Source organism: Coccinella septempunctata, chromosome 5 (genome assembly GCF_907165205.1).
Source record: "Coccinella septempunctata chromosome 5, icCocSept1.1, whole genome shotgun sequence".
Lineage (NCBI taxonomy): Eukaryota > Metazoa > Arthropoda > Insecta > Coleoptera > Coccinellidae > Coccinella > Coccinella septempunctata.
The window spans coordinates 33,986,008-33,999,982 of NC_058193.1; the positions used below are offsets into that span (position 1 = coordinate 33,986,008).

Genomic DNA, 13,975 nt, shown 5'->3' on the forward strand with positions numbered 1-13,975 from the left:
TCAGGAAAAAATGTTTTCGGAACCAGAAAAAACATTTCTGTATACAGAAAAAATATTCTTTCAGCTTAGAAATTTTTTATGATTTCATATTGTCGATGCAAATTCATATACCTAACATATGAAATAAAAATCTTTCCTTAAATTCAAGTTTTAATAAATAAATTAAAATAAATATACAAATAAATACTAATAAATACTGATTGTTCATTTTATATTCAACCCCGTGTAAAAATAATTCTCCATCTTTTCGAGAACTTCATACGTCGATTTCACAATTAGTCTGCAGAGGTCAAAAATATTTCTCGTCATAAACACAAGAAATATGTTTCTGAAAATTGACGGTAGCAACCTCCTAATACCTGAAAGAATAAGTTTTTATTTCCCTTATATTCCTAACATAGAATAAACACCAAATGCCTTCTTCAATTTAGCTACAATTCTAATTTCTAAGATATTTACATCTTGCTACAACATTTGTTCTTCAAAATTGTCTACAGTTTCTTCTAGTTCTGTCAAATAACTGTGAATAATGTGAAATTTGAGAATCATGAGTCAAAAAGGCGAGACAAAAAAATTGCCAATGAATCTGAAACCTAAATGTTGCAGCATTTTTCACTATTTATCATAACAATATGAAATTCAACCAAATATATTCATATATCAGGTTTGTCCGACATGAAAAATATCTATACAAAGAAAATTGCTCTACTAAAATGTATACAATAAATGATTAAACGACAATGATTCTCAGTTATCAAAAATAAGATTATCAAAACATATTTGTTTCCGTTTTCACTGTTCATTAAATATTGGATTTAAAGCTCATTTGATTGAGTATTTCTGAAAATTTCAATAAAACACTGCAAAGTCTGAAATATTTCTATGGTCTGAACGACACAAAGCTGATCGGAATTCTATAGAATTAAAATATTTCAACTCAAATGGCCGTTTGCACCGTTTGCCTAAACAACGATTATATTCTTAAACAACGTTTAATTCCTTAACCGGGTTGCACCGTTCCTAAACGTTGATTATAAGGCCCTTAAACGTTGTTTAAACTAAACGCAGAAATTTGCTTGATTAAAACGTTGATTGAAGTAATACTTCAAATTCGATTGACAAGTGTGTTTCCTATTTGTGTTGATATAAAATTCGAATTAATAATGGATGATTTGGAAGATGAGATATTACTTGATGATGATCTTGATGCACTTAGCAATATCGAATTTGGATTTCCTAGATGTTTTCCCCGTAGAAGAAATTATTTCGAAAGAATGGACCTCACTTTTTTCAGAAGATTTCGTTTAACGAAAGAAACCGTGTTATTTTTTGGCCATATATGGACAATGATTTGGAATTTCCCAGATGTTTTCCCTGAAGAAGAAATTATTTCGAAAGAATGGACCTCACTTTTCTCAGAAGATTTCGTTTAACGCAAGAAACCGTGTTATTTTTTTTGCCATATATGGAGAATGATTTGGAATTTCCCAGACATTTTTCCTGTAGAAGAAATTATTTCGAAAGAATGGACCTCACTTTTTTTAGGAGATTTCGTTTAACGCAAGAAACCGTGTTATTTTTTTGCCCTATATGGAGAATGATTTGGAATTTAATAAATGGTTATATTATACATATACATATATTTATAGATATTTCAGGAATAATATTGTTGACCCAATAAATCAATTGATACCTACATTGCGGTTTTATGCTAGTGCTGGTCAGTTGGCTTCTGTTGATAATTTCATAAATGTATTATAGATGTATCGGAAGTATCAAGAATTATTGCTGCAGTTTCATTAGCAATTGGTAAATTATATTCCGAATTCATTACAATGACCAAAGATGAGGATATAGTGCAAATTCAACAGTCCTTTCACAAGAAGGCTCTTTTTCCTCGAGTAATAGGATGTGTTGATGCTATCCATGTTCGCACTTCAAATATTCAAAACACAACACCGAAACTCCAAAAGAAATGTTCAAATTTCCCACCTTGACAACAGAAGTTTAGTCAGAAAACCTTGACTTCTTTTTCTTTTCAAATTATCTTCTATGATGTGCTTGGCTGAAATTTTGAATTTTTTATGGTGTGAGTGGTGTTGCCAAACCTATCAATGATTAAAGTAAACAACGATTATGATTCCACGGTGCAAACCGTCAACCGCTAAGCAACGTTTAAATATTAAACATCGATTAGTTTAACCATGGTTACCAGAGAAACGGTGCAAACGGGCAAAAAAGTTTTATAAGACCATGATGAAATACTGTTTCACTTTCTTCTTTTTCTGCATAGACATAGAGACATGGACTGTGCCTTCCCTTTATATCTATGCATGAAATACGGTCAAAAAAAGTGACCGAGAGAAAAACACGTCGGGAATGCAGTTGTCTTTTTCTAGAATTTTGATTGGTCTACACTCACCTCTATGTGAACAAAAAAGAGAAAGGTATATCCCGACGAGCTTTTCTCTCTTTCTAATAAATAGCCAATTTCATGCTGGCATTGCTCAGTCCATGTCTCTATGTCTATGTTTTTCTGTAACTTTTAATTATGAAACTGATAAAATTGAAGACTTAGGGCCAATTTTTCCACAATTTTTGGATATATCACCGATCACTTTTTAACTAAACTTCATTAATTTATTGACGTTTGCGTCCGAAACACATGTTCGTTACAATCCCATATTCAGGAAAAAGTCTGTCAGTTTCTTCCATAGAGAAGCAAAGTAATGACTGAGACTCAAACTCAGTTCATCAGTTTTCAGATAATCAGCCTTCCTTCTGCTTCGTCTTGATGGAAGTTCTTCGTATTCTTCCCTCCTGGAAATATTTTTCGTGTGAAGGTGTTGTCTACAAAGTGTTTCAGGTGAAAATGTATTTACAGATTCTTTTTTCTTATATACACGCTATGATTATCATGAGAAAATGATTCTTACATTTTTGATACGTAATAAATGTTTCTGGTATCAATAACTATATTTTACGAAAGTTGTAAGAAAAATATTTAAAAGATATTCAAGGTTAACTGAATTACGTAAAAAAAATTTTGCTTATATGCATCGTAACAAACTTATGCTTTTGATATACTTTTCTCGATTTAAAAACTTTCTTCAGCGAAAATCTGAGACGCAAATGCATCAATAGCAATAACACAAAATTTTCAAATCATATAAACCCAACAGGAATCACTCTATAGCATAGGATTCATTCAACTTTACGACATTTACCTATCATTATTTATAAGTACTGCTAAGAATTCTACCCAAACTAATTCAGCTAATAACTAAATCCCTATCAGAAAACCTTCCACAGAACCACATTTTCCCACAGCTGTATGTACAACCCCTTTTTCCAGTAGAAACCAATTTTGATCTATTGAGGGTGTTTTCTCATCCCACACTAAAATCTAAAACTATCGACCATTATAGAAGCGGGTTCTAATATGTGCTCGTTGCAATCTACGTCTTTCAAACTCGTTTCCATGCCCATACCCGGTGTAGCCCCATCCAGCTCCAGAAACATCATGGTCATGGTGTTCCTCCTCGATGTGGTGCGGTACCACGTGGTACGACGTTTTGCAGTGGTTCTTGATGGACTGGATAACGGATGGTAAGAACATGGCAGTTAGTAGAATGGTCTTTTTGATGAAGAGTACTGATAGGAGTACCAGCGATACCAGCACTTTGATTTTGAAAAGTTTGAACAGCATTATGAGAGGTATCAGCATCTCTTTCTTCTTTCCACCACCCTTCTTTCTCTCTCTACCTTCGCCTACGTCTGAAAAGAAACAATTAAATGTTATGCTGACGCAGGAGATCTGTCTAAAGCCAAATCTTTTTCCGAATGCTAACAAAACACTGATGTTGTATACTCAATGTGTTTCTGAACCTAATACTGGGAAAATGCAAACGGTTCATCTTTAATCCATTCACGTCCTCGCAGAATGTAGTTCCATTCTTGCAATTTTTTGTTCATAATCTATGTCTTTGACTGGTCTGAATTCATTCATTTCCCTAAGAGTTTTCTTTCTTAATGTCTTCATTCAGTAATTTTCCCTGAATTACACGAGACAAGGTATGTCATGAAAGATTCTTAATGGTTGTAACGCATCATTCATTAAAAAATCATTACTCTATCCGGATGCGTTTTTCTCAGGAGCTGGAAAATTATACTTTTTAAGCTTTACTGGGGCATAAAACGAATTTAGGGTGGAAGGAATGTATATGTACTTCAATTTAGGTGTGATGAGCATCCATACTTCGAAATAATTGTGTTTTTGGGTGAAATTCATGCCTAATCGAGGGGTTTCCAGGAATATTTGTCAAATATTTACTTCTAAAAGAGGTAGCTCTTTTAGAAAATGTATCTTCCATGGTTTTTCGCAAAAAGATGGGGTCAGTTAAAAAATCGTCAAGAATGTCGCACCTAGGTAGATAAAATTTCGAGATTCCTCACTGAAAGAGTTGCTTTTTCAGAATATATATCACTTTTGGATAAATCATGCTGTTTTTGGCAGATACGCTTGTCGAAAATTGACCTACGAAATTTTTCCAAAGAGATGGTCCGTTAAAAATTCATCAAGACCGAACGGTTGCGCCGAGCACCATAAAATTGCTAGATTTATTACTAGAAGAGTTGCGCTTTGAGAACTTGGCAGAAATATTTTTTCGGACATCGAAAAATTATTTTTAGTCAAAGTTTGGCAAAATTTTTGGATGTAAACTTGAATTACTCCAAGAATAGCACAACCTAAAAATATTTTCGAATATATCGGGTGTCCCACAAAAGAGGAATGGAGGTTGATTTTGATTTTTCAAATGAGACATATTCAGTAGTGTTTTTCAATTCTCTGAAACTTTCTGTAGGCCTTTGAATACTTTCCACATATTTTCCTTCAACAGTTTTCGAAATATTTGTTATTTTGCCAAAAAAATAATACCTGTAGAGGCGTTGTTATTCAATTTATAATTCACGAACCCTTACACATACCAAAGACAGCTTTACATGGATTGAAAGACAAGAAATCAAAGAATCATAGCCAGCTTCAATGAAGTATCTTTTAGCATATGAAGTGTCCAAAAAGGACTATCAACATGATATGCAAATCGATTTATCTTCATTTTTTCAAATGCAATGCATATGATTTTTTTCATCATTAAAATAATTATTCATTCTACATCACTTCGTGTCAAATATGATTGCATTGATTTAAAAAAATAAAGATAAATCGATTTGAAATTCGTCGTGTTGGTAGTCTTTTTGTGGACACTTCATATGCTGGAGATGCTTTATAATAGCTGGCTATGATTCATTGAAATCTTGTCTTTCAATCCACGTAAAGCTGTTATTGGTATGTGCAAGGGTTCGTGAATTATAATTAAATAACATAGCCTCTACTGGTATCAATTTTTTGTCCAAATAACAAATATTTCGAAAACTGTTGAAGGAAAATATGTGAAAAGTATACAAGAGCATGCAGGAAGTTCCAAAGAATTGAAAAACACTACTGAATATATCATTAAAGGAATCAAAGTCACCCTTCATTTCTCTTTAGTGGGACAATGAAAATTTTGCTTCTTTGACGGTTAAGCTTATATCGTCCGCTGCGGCACTAATGGGACATCCTGTATATGTATAAATCAAAGACTAACACTGTATAAATTTCGATTTCCACTCACCCACACCGGTCGAATCCACGTCGACAATTTCCGCCCCTTCCGGCAACGCCAGAGACATAGCCTGATTCTCCAAGAACCTGGCAGCCTTCCTCTGGACAAACTTGACGATCTTCATGAGCTCCGAATCACCCCCGAAATACCTGGACTCCGGAAACAGTCCCGGGTCCACACTCTGCCTTTCCATCTTCACCAACCTAACGAAACCCCCCATAGCCTTCGGCGTGGTCTCCGGCAGCAGACCCTCGTGCTCCATGTAGTCGAAGAGCCTGAACTTGGTGCAGACGTAGGCCTTCTTGGTGAAGTTGCAACGATGCCTCAGCTCTTCGACGTAGTCGTCGGGACGCACCGCGTTCGCGAACAGCGTCAACACCAGGAGGATCTTGTCGTTAGATGTCATCTTCGCGAGTGGTTCATCTGCAGGGAGCAGGTGTAATTTATATGGGCGATTAAAAGTGCGAGCATCGTAAGTAGGTGAACGCAGTAGATGGTGTCTGAAGGCTCGGAGACGAACCGACGCCCCGTGTAATTGGAGAGTATCGGGCACGTCTTTGATCCGATTTCCAGACGCCTGTGTGATGGTTGGACCAGTTAGATTCGACGAATTAGATGAAATTTTATATCGTCGAAATATGATTCTATCCTCGGTACTTTTACCGTTGGGTTTTTATTCTTTTCGGTGTGTACGGAATGAAAGAACGTTTTGATGAATGGTCCTCATTTATTGGGAGTACACAGGGTGTCCCAAATTCGATGAGAGTATCTGGAGAACTGAAAAACTTGGAGAAAAAATCTTCAAGGACTCTGGACCTCTTTTTTGGAAATAATAAGATATCAGATAGCAGATCAATCTTGATTCGATCTTGAAATACAGGGCGTTTCTGGAAAATATAGCTATTTCAAATATATCTCGGTTTATGTTTGAAATAATCGAAAAATTACAAAACATTGTTTTCGGCAATTATTAACAAAGTACAAAACAAGATTTGTGTATGAAATTCAAAGGGATATGAAAAGTCTAGACTGATGTCTAACCTCTTCGGAACCACCTGAATACATTGTCACTATGAGACAATATTAACAGCCAAAGCTATTTTTTTAACGGACCAAAATTAAGTTTAAAATACTTATGGTATATACTATGTCAAAAAATGGATGGAATACATTGTATGAACCTATTTCCGAGAACGATCTTTCGAGATACAGAAGACAGTTATTTATATTCTTTCCTGAAAGTGATGGAGGAAAGTGGATTTGATTTATTGGTCCTCTATGCAGTACAGGGTGAGCAAAATTCGTTGTCTACTGAAGAGATCTCGAGAACTATAGCAGCTAGAAGAAAACGGACGACACATTCTCTAGCTCTTTTTTCTTGACTAATCCAAAACTGAAAACAGATCCAGCCTAACGTTCATAGATTTTGAGTTATGAACGAAAATTGAGAAATTGTCATTTTCAATGAAGCTGAATAACCCGCTTATTTGAACTCGTATTCGAAATCCGTTGTTACATTCTACAGGCACTTTTTCATATCTCGAAAATGACTTGATCAAAAAATTTAATAATATCGTATTCGAATTCCTCATAAAAAAGTGCCTCTACAATGTAACAACGGATTTCGAATACGAGTTCAAATAAGCGAGTTATTCAGCTTCATTGAAAATGACAATTTATCAATTTTCGTTCATAACTCAAAATCTATGAACGTTAGGCTGGATCTATTTTCAGTTTTGGATTAGTCAAGAAAAAAGAGCTCGAGAATGTGTCGTCCGTTTTCTTCTAGCTGCTATAGTTCTCGAGATCCCTTCAGTAGACAACGAATTTTGCCCACCCTGTATATGGTAGTAAATCAAAGATTAGTTGAGTTACGTCCGGTTTCATAATCAAATTTAAAGTCAATTTAAGCTTAAAACTTCCTTTACTGTAATTTTTAGTAGGGTTAAAGGAAGCTTTAAAGTTAAAGCGGCTTTAGGTTTAATTATGAAACCGGCCGTTAACCCACTAATCTTTTGTATGAAATAAAACAAATGACTGACTTACTGACGTCAGGTCAGTGACGGGTAATACCAGGAATTGGCGGTAGCAAAATGCTTTTTTCTCGGACTTTGATCGGTGATTTGAAATATTTGAATACCTACAAAACCTTATAGAAGGTACATTTCTACACAAATAAGATATAACAATGCAACAAGTCCCATTATCAAAGGCCTAAACGTTTGAGATCATGGTAGTAAGTATGATGATTTTTAAATTACACAGGGGTGAGAAATAGGTAGGGTAGGTAGGTATACAATGCTATGATCCCAAACAGTGCAGCTACCCGTGCTTCATGCCCTGTTGCCGGTGGTGATTTTGAACAGTGAATTGAAGCTTGAAGGTCATAATTTCTAATAGGTATTTATGCAAAATAGGTATAATTGCTTTCTCGCCAATCTTTTCGGTTTCTTGAACATTTCTGGGACTGAATACATAAAATCAGTTTTTTATTACTACCTTCTTGTAGGAGCTGAAAGAATCTTTGGGAAATGCTGTTAACACGTGCATTTTGAACCCTTCAAGTTTTGAGTGTTACTTCATAAGCGCACAAACTTGTTAAAAATTTGATCGAAAGGTCAGGCATGATTTGCTCATTGAAATATAGTATACAAGATATAGAGACCTCACCACGTACAAGATTATCTTGGGAGAAACACCCGTTTTTTCGTTTGTTTATGAAAGCGCTGAACTGTATAAATTCCAAGAGTGATCATTTTAATTTCATTCTACGTTCCATCTAGTATACTCATCAAAGTCCAAGAATGGCATTGATCGAACCAATCAACAAAAAACAATAAAAGAGATTGAAGACTTGCTCGACAAATAAAACGGCAGTTACATTCCAATTAAAAGCCACCAAAACATCAAAGTTGTCAGACGTTTTATTTGAAATCCTAGTGGTTTTCAATTTTTTAATACAGTTATGAACTTGTTATGCTAGACCATCCTCACTAGTTACGTAACATATCCAATCAGAAAAAGCAAAAAGTTATCTTCAGTCGTATCAATTACGATTTTGTCCTATTAGTTATTATCAAGGCTTTCTTTGAACCCTAATGAACTTTCGGCTGTTATCATCGAGCAAGTCATCGTTGGTTTAATAGATTAGGCAAAATTTGATTGTTAGAAAAACGGTCCCAATAATGTAACAAAGTTTAGAGTTTCATTTCCTGAACTCTAGATGAACTAAAATCAATTATGAATATCCATTATTTTTCATTAATGATTGGATGAAAACAGCAGTCAAATCCAACAAATTTTTCGACTGATCAGACAATTTTTTCGAATATCCCCGAAGAGGGTATTGTCATACTTGCCGAAACGTTGGAGTCATTGGATGGAACAACCCAAAATGAAAGAAATAACCCAATAAATCCTTCACAGATTGATAGTTTTGTCTACAATTCACAAACAAGTCCTTCCCCCAATATAAAATGATTCATACCATACCATTGAGCCTTAAGTAAAACCTATTTAGCGGAAGTTTCACGCAGATGAAAAACTAAGGTATCTTTGCAATCGATAAGAAGCATGTAGAATGTGCTAATTAGGAGATAAAAAGTAAAAATGACATTTATAAAGTTGATTGGCCATACAGAGTAAGCGGCAGTTTTAATTGGGTTCGCACAAACAGTTAAATCATTGCGATGATATCTGAATTGAGTGGAGATTTTAAGGACCGACTAGTTAGTTGATTATGGTAATTGAGATTTACTGGGTTAGACGGTGAAACTGTTAGAAATATGACATATGATATTAGGTATATATATATCAAAAAACCAAAATGTTTCTTACTGTTTCTTTCAACTGAAGCAACCTTTTACTAATCACACAATTGATTTTTCCATAGATCTTCAACCTTTCAATTTTCGTCTTTATTAGTATTAAACTTTCCCAACTTCATTACCAACGAAAAAGGCTATATTTCTGGAAACAATAGAAATGGCAACTTATATGGTATTGGAAAAAAGTTATTCTTTTGTCCAAAATTAGATTGTCTTATAATGGCTGAAAGAGGTCATCTAGAGGAAAGTTTCAATTCCCTTTAATTTTTGAAATACAAATTAGATTATTCGTTTTCAAAAGTATAAAAATACATGCAAGCTGCAAACGGTTATTATTGATTTGAAAGGAAAAATATTCTGGAAGATTCAGTCTCCCAGGGTTAATTCTGTCAAAAAGAACTTTCTACCAAGCGATATGGGTTTCTACGACCCACATTTTTACTTTTGACGCTACGTAGGCACCAGAAGTCTCGTGACCGAAAATGATTGCAGTCTCTCTCTTGCATTTTTTCGCAAACTGCAAGTGCATCTCCGCAGATTATATTAAACTGCAATTTGACTCGCTCCACTTTTGATTATGATTAGTTTTTAACGCCGATAAAAGTACATTAAGAGACTTATCCCTAGTCGTATGTAGCATTTGAATATGACTCTCACTTCTAGGCACTAGACTGGATAGATTGAGTCAAACAGGTGTCTATAAGTGTAATTGCAGTAAATGAGACTAGATCGTTAATAACTAGTTAAAAGGTTTGACACATTTTTTAAATCAAACAGGATGTGTTCGTGCCGTTACAGTGAGTGGGACTGTATTTTTCGAATGGGCGCCAATTTAAATTTCTGTCAGATATACCTATTTGTGAATATTGCCCATAAATAGTGAATCTAGCCTTTCCCTGCATCTATAACTTTTAACAAAAGGAACATTGCTAGGCTTTACGAAAAAAATCTGCTAATGTCGTATTGCAACTGAAGATATTATTCGAAATTTGAAAATAACGAAGTCAGATTTCAGAAAATGAATAAGCAGGGGCGAGTCCAAAGGGTCTTCAATACGGGGAACAGACTCTCAGGGGGTCTGTCAATTTGTATTGTACTTTAAAGTCGTGAATTAGGATTTATTTGGTTCCTTTTATGGTTGACCCAGCTAAAAATCAGAAACTTATGGAATATCTGAAGTGAATAGTTTCCGTACATTCTTTGAAAAAAAATGTATGTACTAATCTTAGTACGAAGTATTTCGAGATAAAAAAAATTTGTTGATTTCCGGGAAATATCATGTTCCTAGAATACTACAGAATTAACCTTACCATTTCACCAGATTAATTTCAATTTGGTATTTGGTGAATGCTCCAAGATATAATCAAAGAGTAACAACTCTTCAATAATATAACTCTCTGCATTTCTATTTTCTAAGTATATTATATAATATTTTATATGATCTTTATCTAGGCACCTTCTTCAAGAATTCAAGAGAATATTATTTATGTTGTATTTTTGCAATATTTTCCATTCAGGCTAATGTCATTTGATTAAGTTGTAGATTATTCGTGAATAGTGCAGCACGTGTAGAATGATTGGTGGATGCGCATAAAGTATACAGAATCTTGTGAAATTTGATACACATCATTATTTAAAATCTGTCTGTTTTTATACGCTTGAAATAATCCATTCACTTTTTTTGGTAAGGAAGGGATTCGCCAATTTTTTGAGGTACTATCAACTTCTATTCAGCTGTTTGAAATTCTATAACAAATGATAGGAAAAAGGCATATTTATAGTTTGAATATGACTTGAGCTTTAAATTACTTATAAATTATGTGTAAAGTGTGACATATTAGTTGACTAAAGTTTGAGTCTCGATATGCTAATTATTGTTATCATAATAGTCTTTTCTTTTTATCGGCGTACAAAATGAAGAACATGAATATTGGAACGTACATAAATTACAATTTCAAACTCAGGTGCTTTTCAGTGTACCTGCCATATATAATTTATGTAATATCTTGAAAAACCTTCAATATGTCGTTGTACAGTTTGTTTTGAACGTCCTCGTAATTTAATGTAGATTGGACTATATTTTTCTATTTAACGGAATTGAAAAATTCATCCTTGAATATGATGTAATGAAACTTTTCCTATTTTCTATATATTTTTATTCTAATTATATCCTATTTCGTTTCGTAAACCGTATATAGCACCAATGAGTATGAAATAATTAGAATATTATGACAGTTGAATATTTGAGTCTGGATTTTTGTATTGTAAATATTCACGCACCGAGAAAGTTAAAATTTTAAGCTCGTATGCATAAATACTTACCTGCACTTTTCATAGATTTCAGGATTCGGGCTATCAAACAAATGTTACGATGAAAACACTTTTTACGATTCTCCTTCTAATGTGTATTTCATTCACATTACAATAATAATCTCATTTAGAAAATAGTTTTGGAGGAGGCAAGCTAATTTTTACAACTCAACGAGTAACTTTCGCAGTACTTATTTTTAATTGTACCTTTCCTTGATGAAAACAAGTTTTTCCTTCGCAATTGCTCTGCATTATAGGGAAAATGTGTTATGTTAATAATAACTTTTGCAGATCTATAATTGAAATGAGAAAAACTGAAATACAACTTCATCTCGTTTGTAAGAGTCGTTGTAATGAAATTCATAGTTTTCTTAAATTCCAATCAGAAATATATTTTTCCTCAATCTTCTTAGTTTAAATGAATTTTGGGGTGGTTTGTCATTTTCCCAAACAAAATTCGTACGTATTTTCTGATATCGAAATGTGGTCTACCATAAATCCATATTTGAGGAAAATGGAAAGCTTTTCATCTTAAATTCGTATGTGTGTCGATTCATTTTTTTATGTTCATAGTTATGCTAAGGATGATAAAGTTTTATCTTCACCAGGCATTTTTTTTATTTCAAATAATAAATGAGTTCAACAATAAATAATTATGATATTCAATTGTGTGAAGGAATAATCGAAGAATATTATATATCTTCCCTGATTTCCATGGGGCAAATGTATTGAAAAGATGGTGATGAGAGATCCACATTCTTCGGCTACGCCACTGGATTGTCAATTGAACTGAATGAAGATAACCTTGAAATTTCATTTCATGGAATCGATTTTCGCCACTCATTACACTACAATGCAAGTCGAAAATTCTTATCATCAAAGTAAGCCATTAATAGAACAGGATAATTGAAATAATGCACGACTAGAGTTCATGTAAATATCCAAGATTTTACGTTGGTCGAATATTCTTCATATTTATTCTCATATTTTTATTTAACAAACAAAATATTTCTTTTCAAGGAAGAATTTAGTGTGACAAGGAATTATTTCAAATAGGAATGTGTTACCAAAGCACCGATCTTGAGAAAACGTATCAAGTGTGTATAAAGTTTTACATGAATTAATATATAAAGTTTTAAAATTTGTCAACACTAAAAACAATTCATATACTTAAAATCTGTGAAATATTTATACCAAAATATATTTATACCTATACAATAAGAGTAAGAGTCCCTTCAAACCATAAATGCACCTTTGAACACATTATGACAAGAAATAGAAACGATAGACAATAGTTGCGATTATCGCAAGAATTATAGGAATAACCCAAGACTTCAGCGTGCTGTCTGTCGTTGCAGTTTCATTTCCTGATGACCAGTCGGGAATCTTCTCTTTCACCTGCTTCCTCTCGGATTCAACCAGTTCACCGATTTTGTACTTAGCCATTAACTCCCTCGCGTCGGATGAATGTCCCACATCCTCGAAAGGATCACTGGCATCCCTACCCGCCTGTTCCAACAGTACTTCTTCACCACCGGGATGTTCATTCAGAAATGGCGTTACATCGTATACGTTGTTGTTGATAACCACCCAACTAGAATTGTTGTCATTGTGAGCTTTGACTTCCGCCAAGGAGTACTTTTTAGTTTCGGACATTATTGGAATTGCTCCTATTCTAACGATCACAGAAAGTGCACTGAACCACACCGACTACGCGAAACAAACCAGGAATTGTGGGATGACTACGAAACTACGATATTCGCAACAATTATCGAAACGATCAAACCTTGATCCTTGTACTGAGAACACAAGCAATCACGTCAGAATCACTTGTACGCTGGTTATGTAAAAAGTTCGCGGACTGCTGATAAAACGCCGAAATTAAGGACGAGATTGATTACGTTGCATATTCAAACACGTCCTCTATCGTCTACAGTTACAAGATTTACTCATTCATTCGATTTTGGAACTATAAGGACAACATTACGTGATAATACAATACACGCAACATCGGGGTAGACGCTTGCGCTTTGACATATACGTCATCGTCGTCGATGTCCCACCAGTGGCATGACAGCGGCCCAAATTTTGAATTTTTTGAATTATTAATGAGTTATAAACCGGATGAAGAAACGAATTGTGTTCAATTCATTTTTAATTAACTAGCCC

At 34.1% G+C, this 13,975-nt stretch overlaps 2 protein-coding genes across 2 annotated transcripts; both read right to left on the bottom strand.

Annotated features, from left to right (window-relative positions):
* Window positions 1-3,114: 3,114 nt before the first annotated feature.
* LOC123313758 lies at window positions 3,115-12,592 on the bottom strand. Its single transcript, XM_044898756.1, has 3 exons — window positions 11,819-12,592; window positions 5,683-6,092; window positions 3,115-3,751 (listed from the first exon to the last, which is right to left on the bottom strand). The coding sequence occupies exons 1-3, from the start codon at window positions 11,829-11,831 to the stop codon at window positions 3,413-3,415; spliced, it is 762 nt and encodes a 253-aa protein (XP_044754691.1). The 5' UTR covers window positions 11,832-12,592; the 3' UTR covers window positions 3,115-3,412.
* Window positions 12,593-12,734: 142 nt separating this feature from the next.
* Window positions 12,735-13,774, bottom strand: LOC123313757 (cytochrome b5-like). Its single transcript, XM_044898755.1, has one exon. It carries the CDS (start codon window positions 13,460-13,462, stop codon window positions 13,070-13,072), a length of 393 nt encoding a protein of 130 aa, XP_044754690.1. The 5' UTR covers window positions 13,463-13,774; the 3' UTR covers window positions 12,735-13,069.
* Window positions 13,775-13,975: the final 201 nt, after the last annotated feature.

What these genes read in the sequence shown, in the direction of transcription:
- LOC123313757 (XM_044898755.1), bottom strand. Translation starts at nt 13,462, where the DNA reads ATGTCCGAAACTAAAAAGTACTCCTTGGCGGAAGTCAAAGCTCACAAT.
- LOC123313758 (XM_044898756.1), bottom strand. An exon ending in TCGACGTGGATTCGACCGGT is followed by an intron (nt 3,752 to 5,682) that starts GTGGGTGAGTGG and finishes AGAGAGAGAAAG; the next exon opens with AAGGGTGGTGGAAAGAAGAA.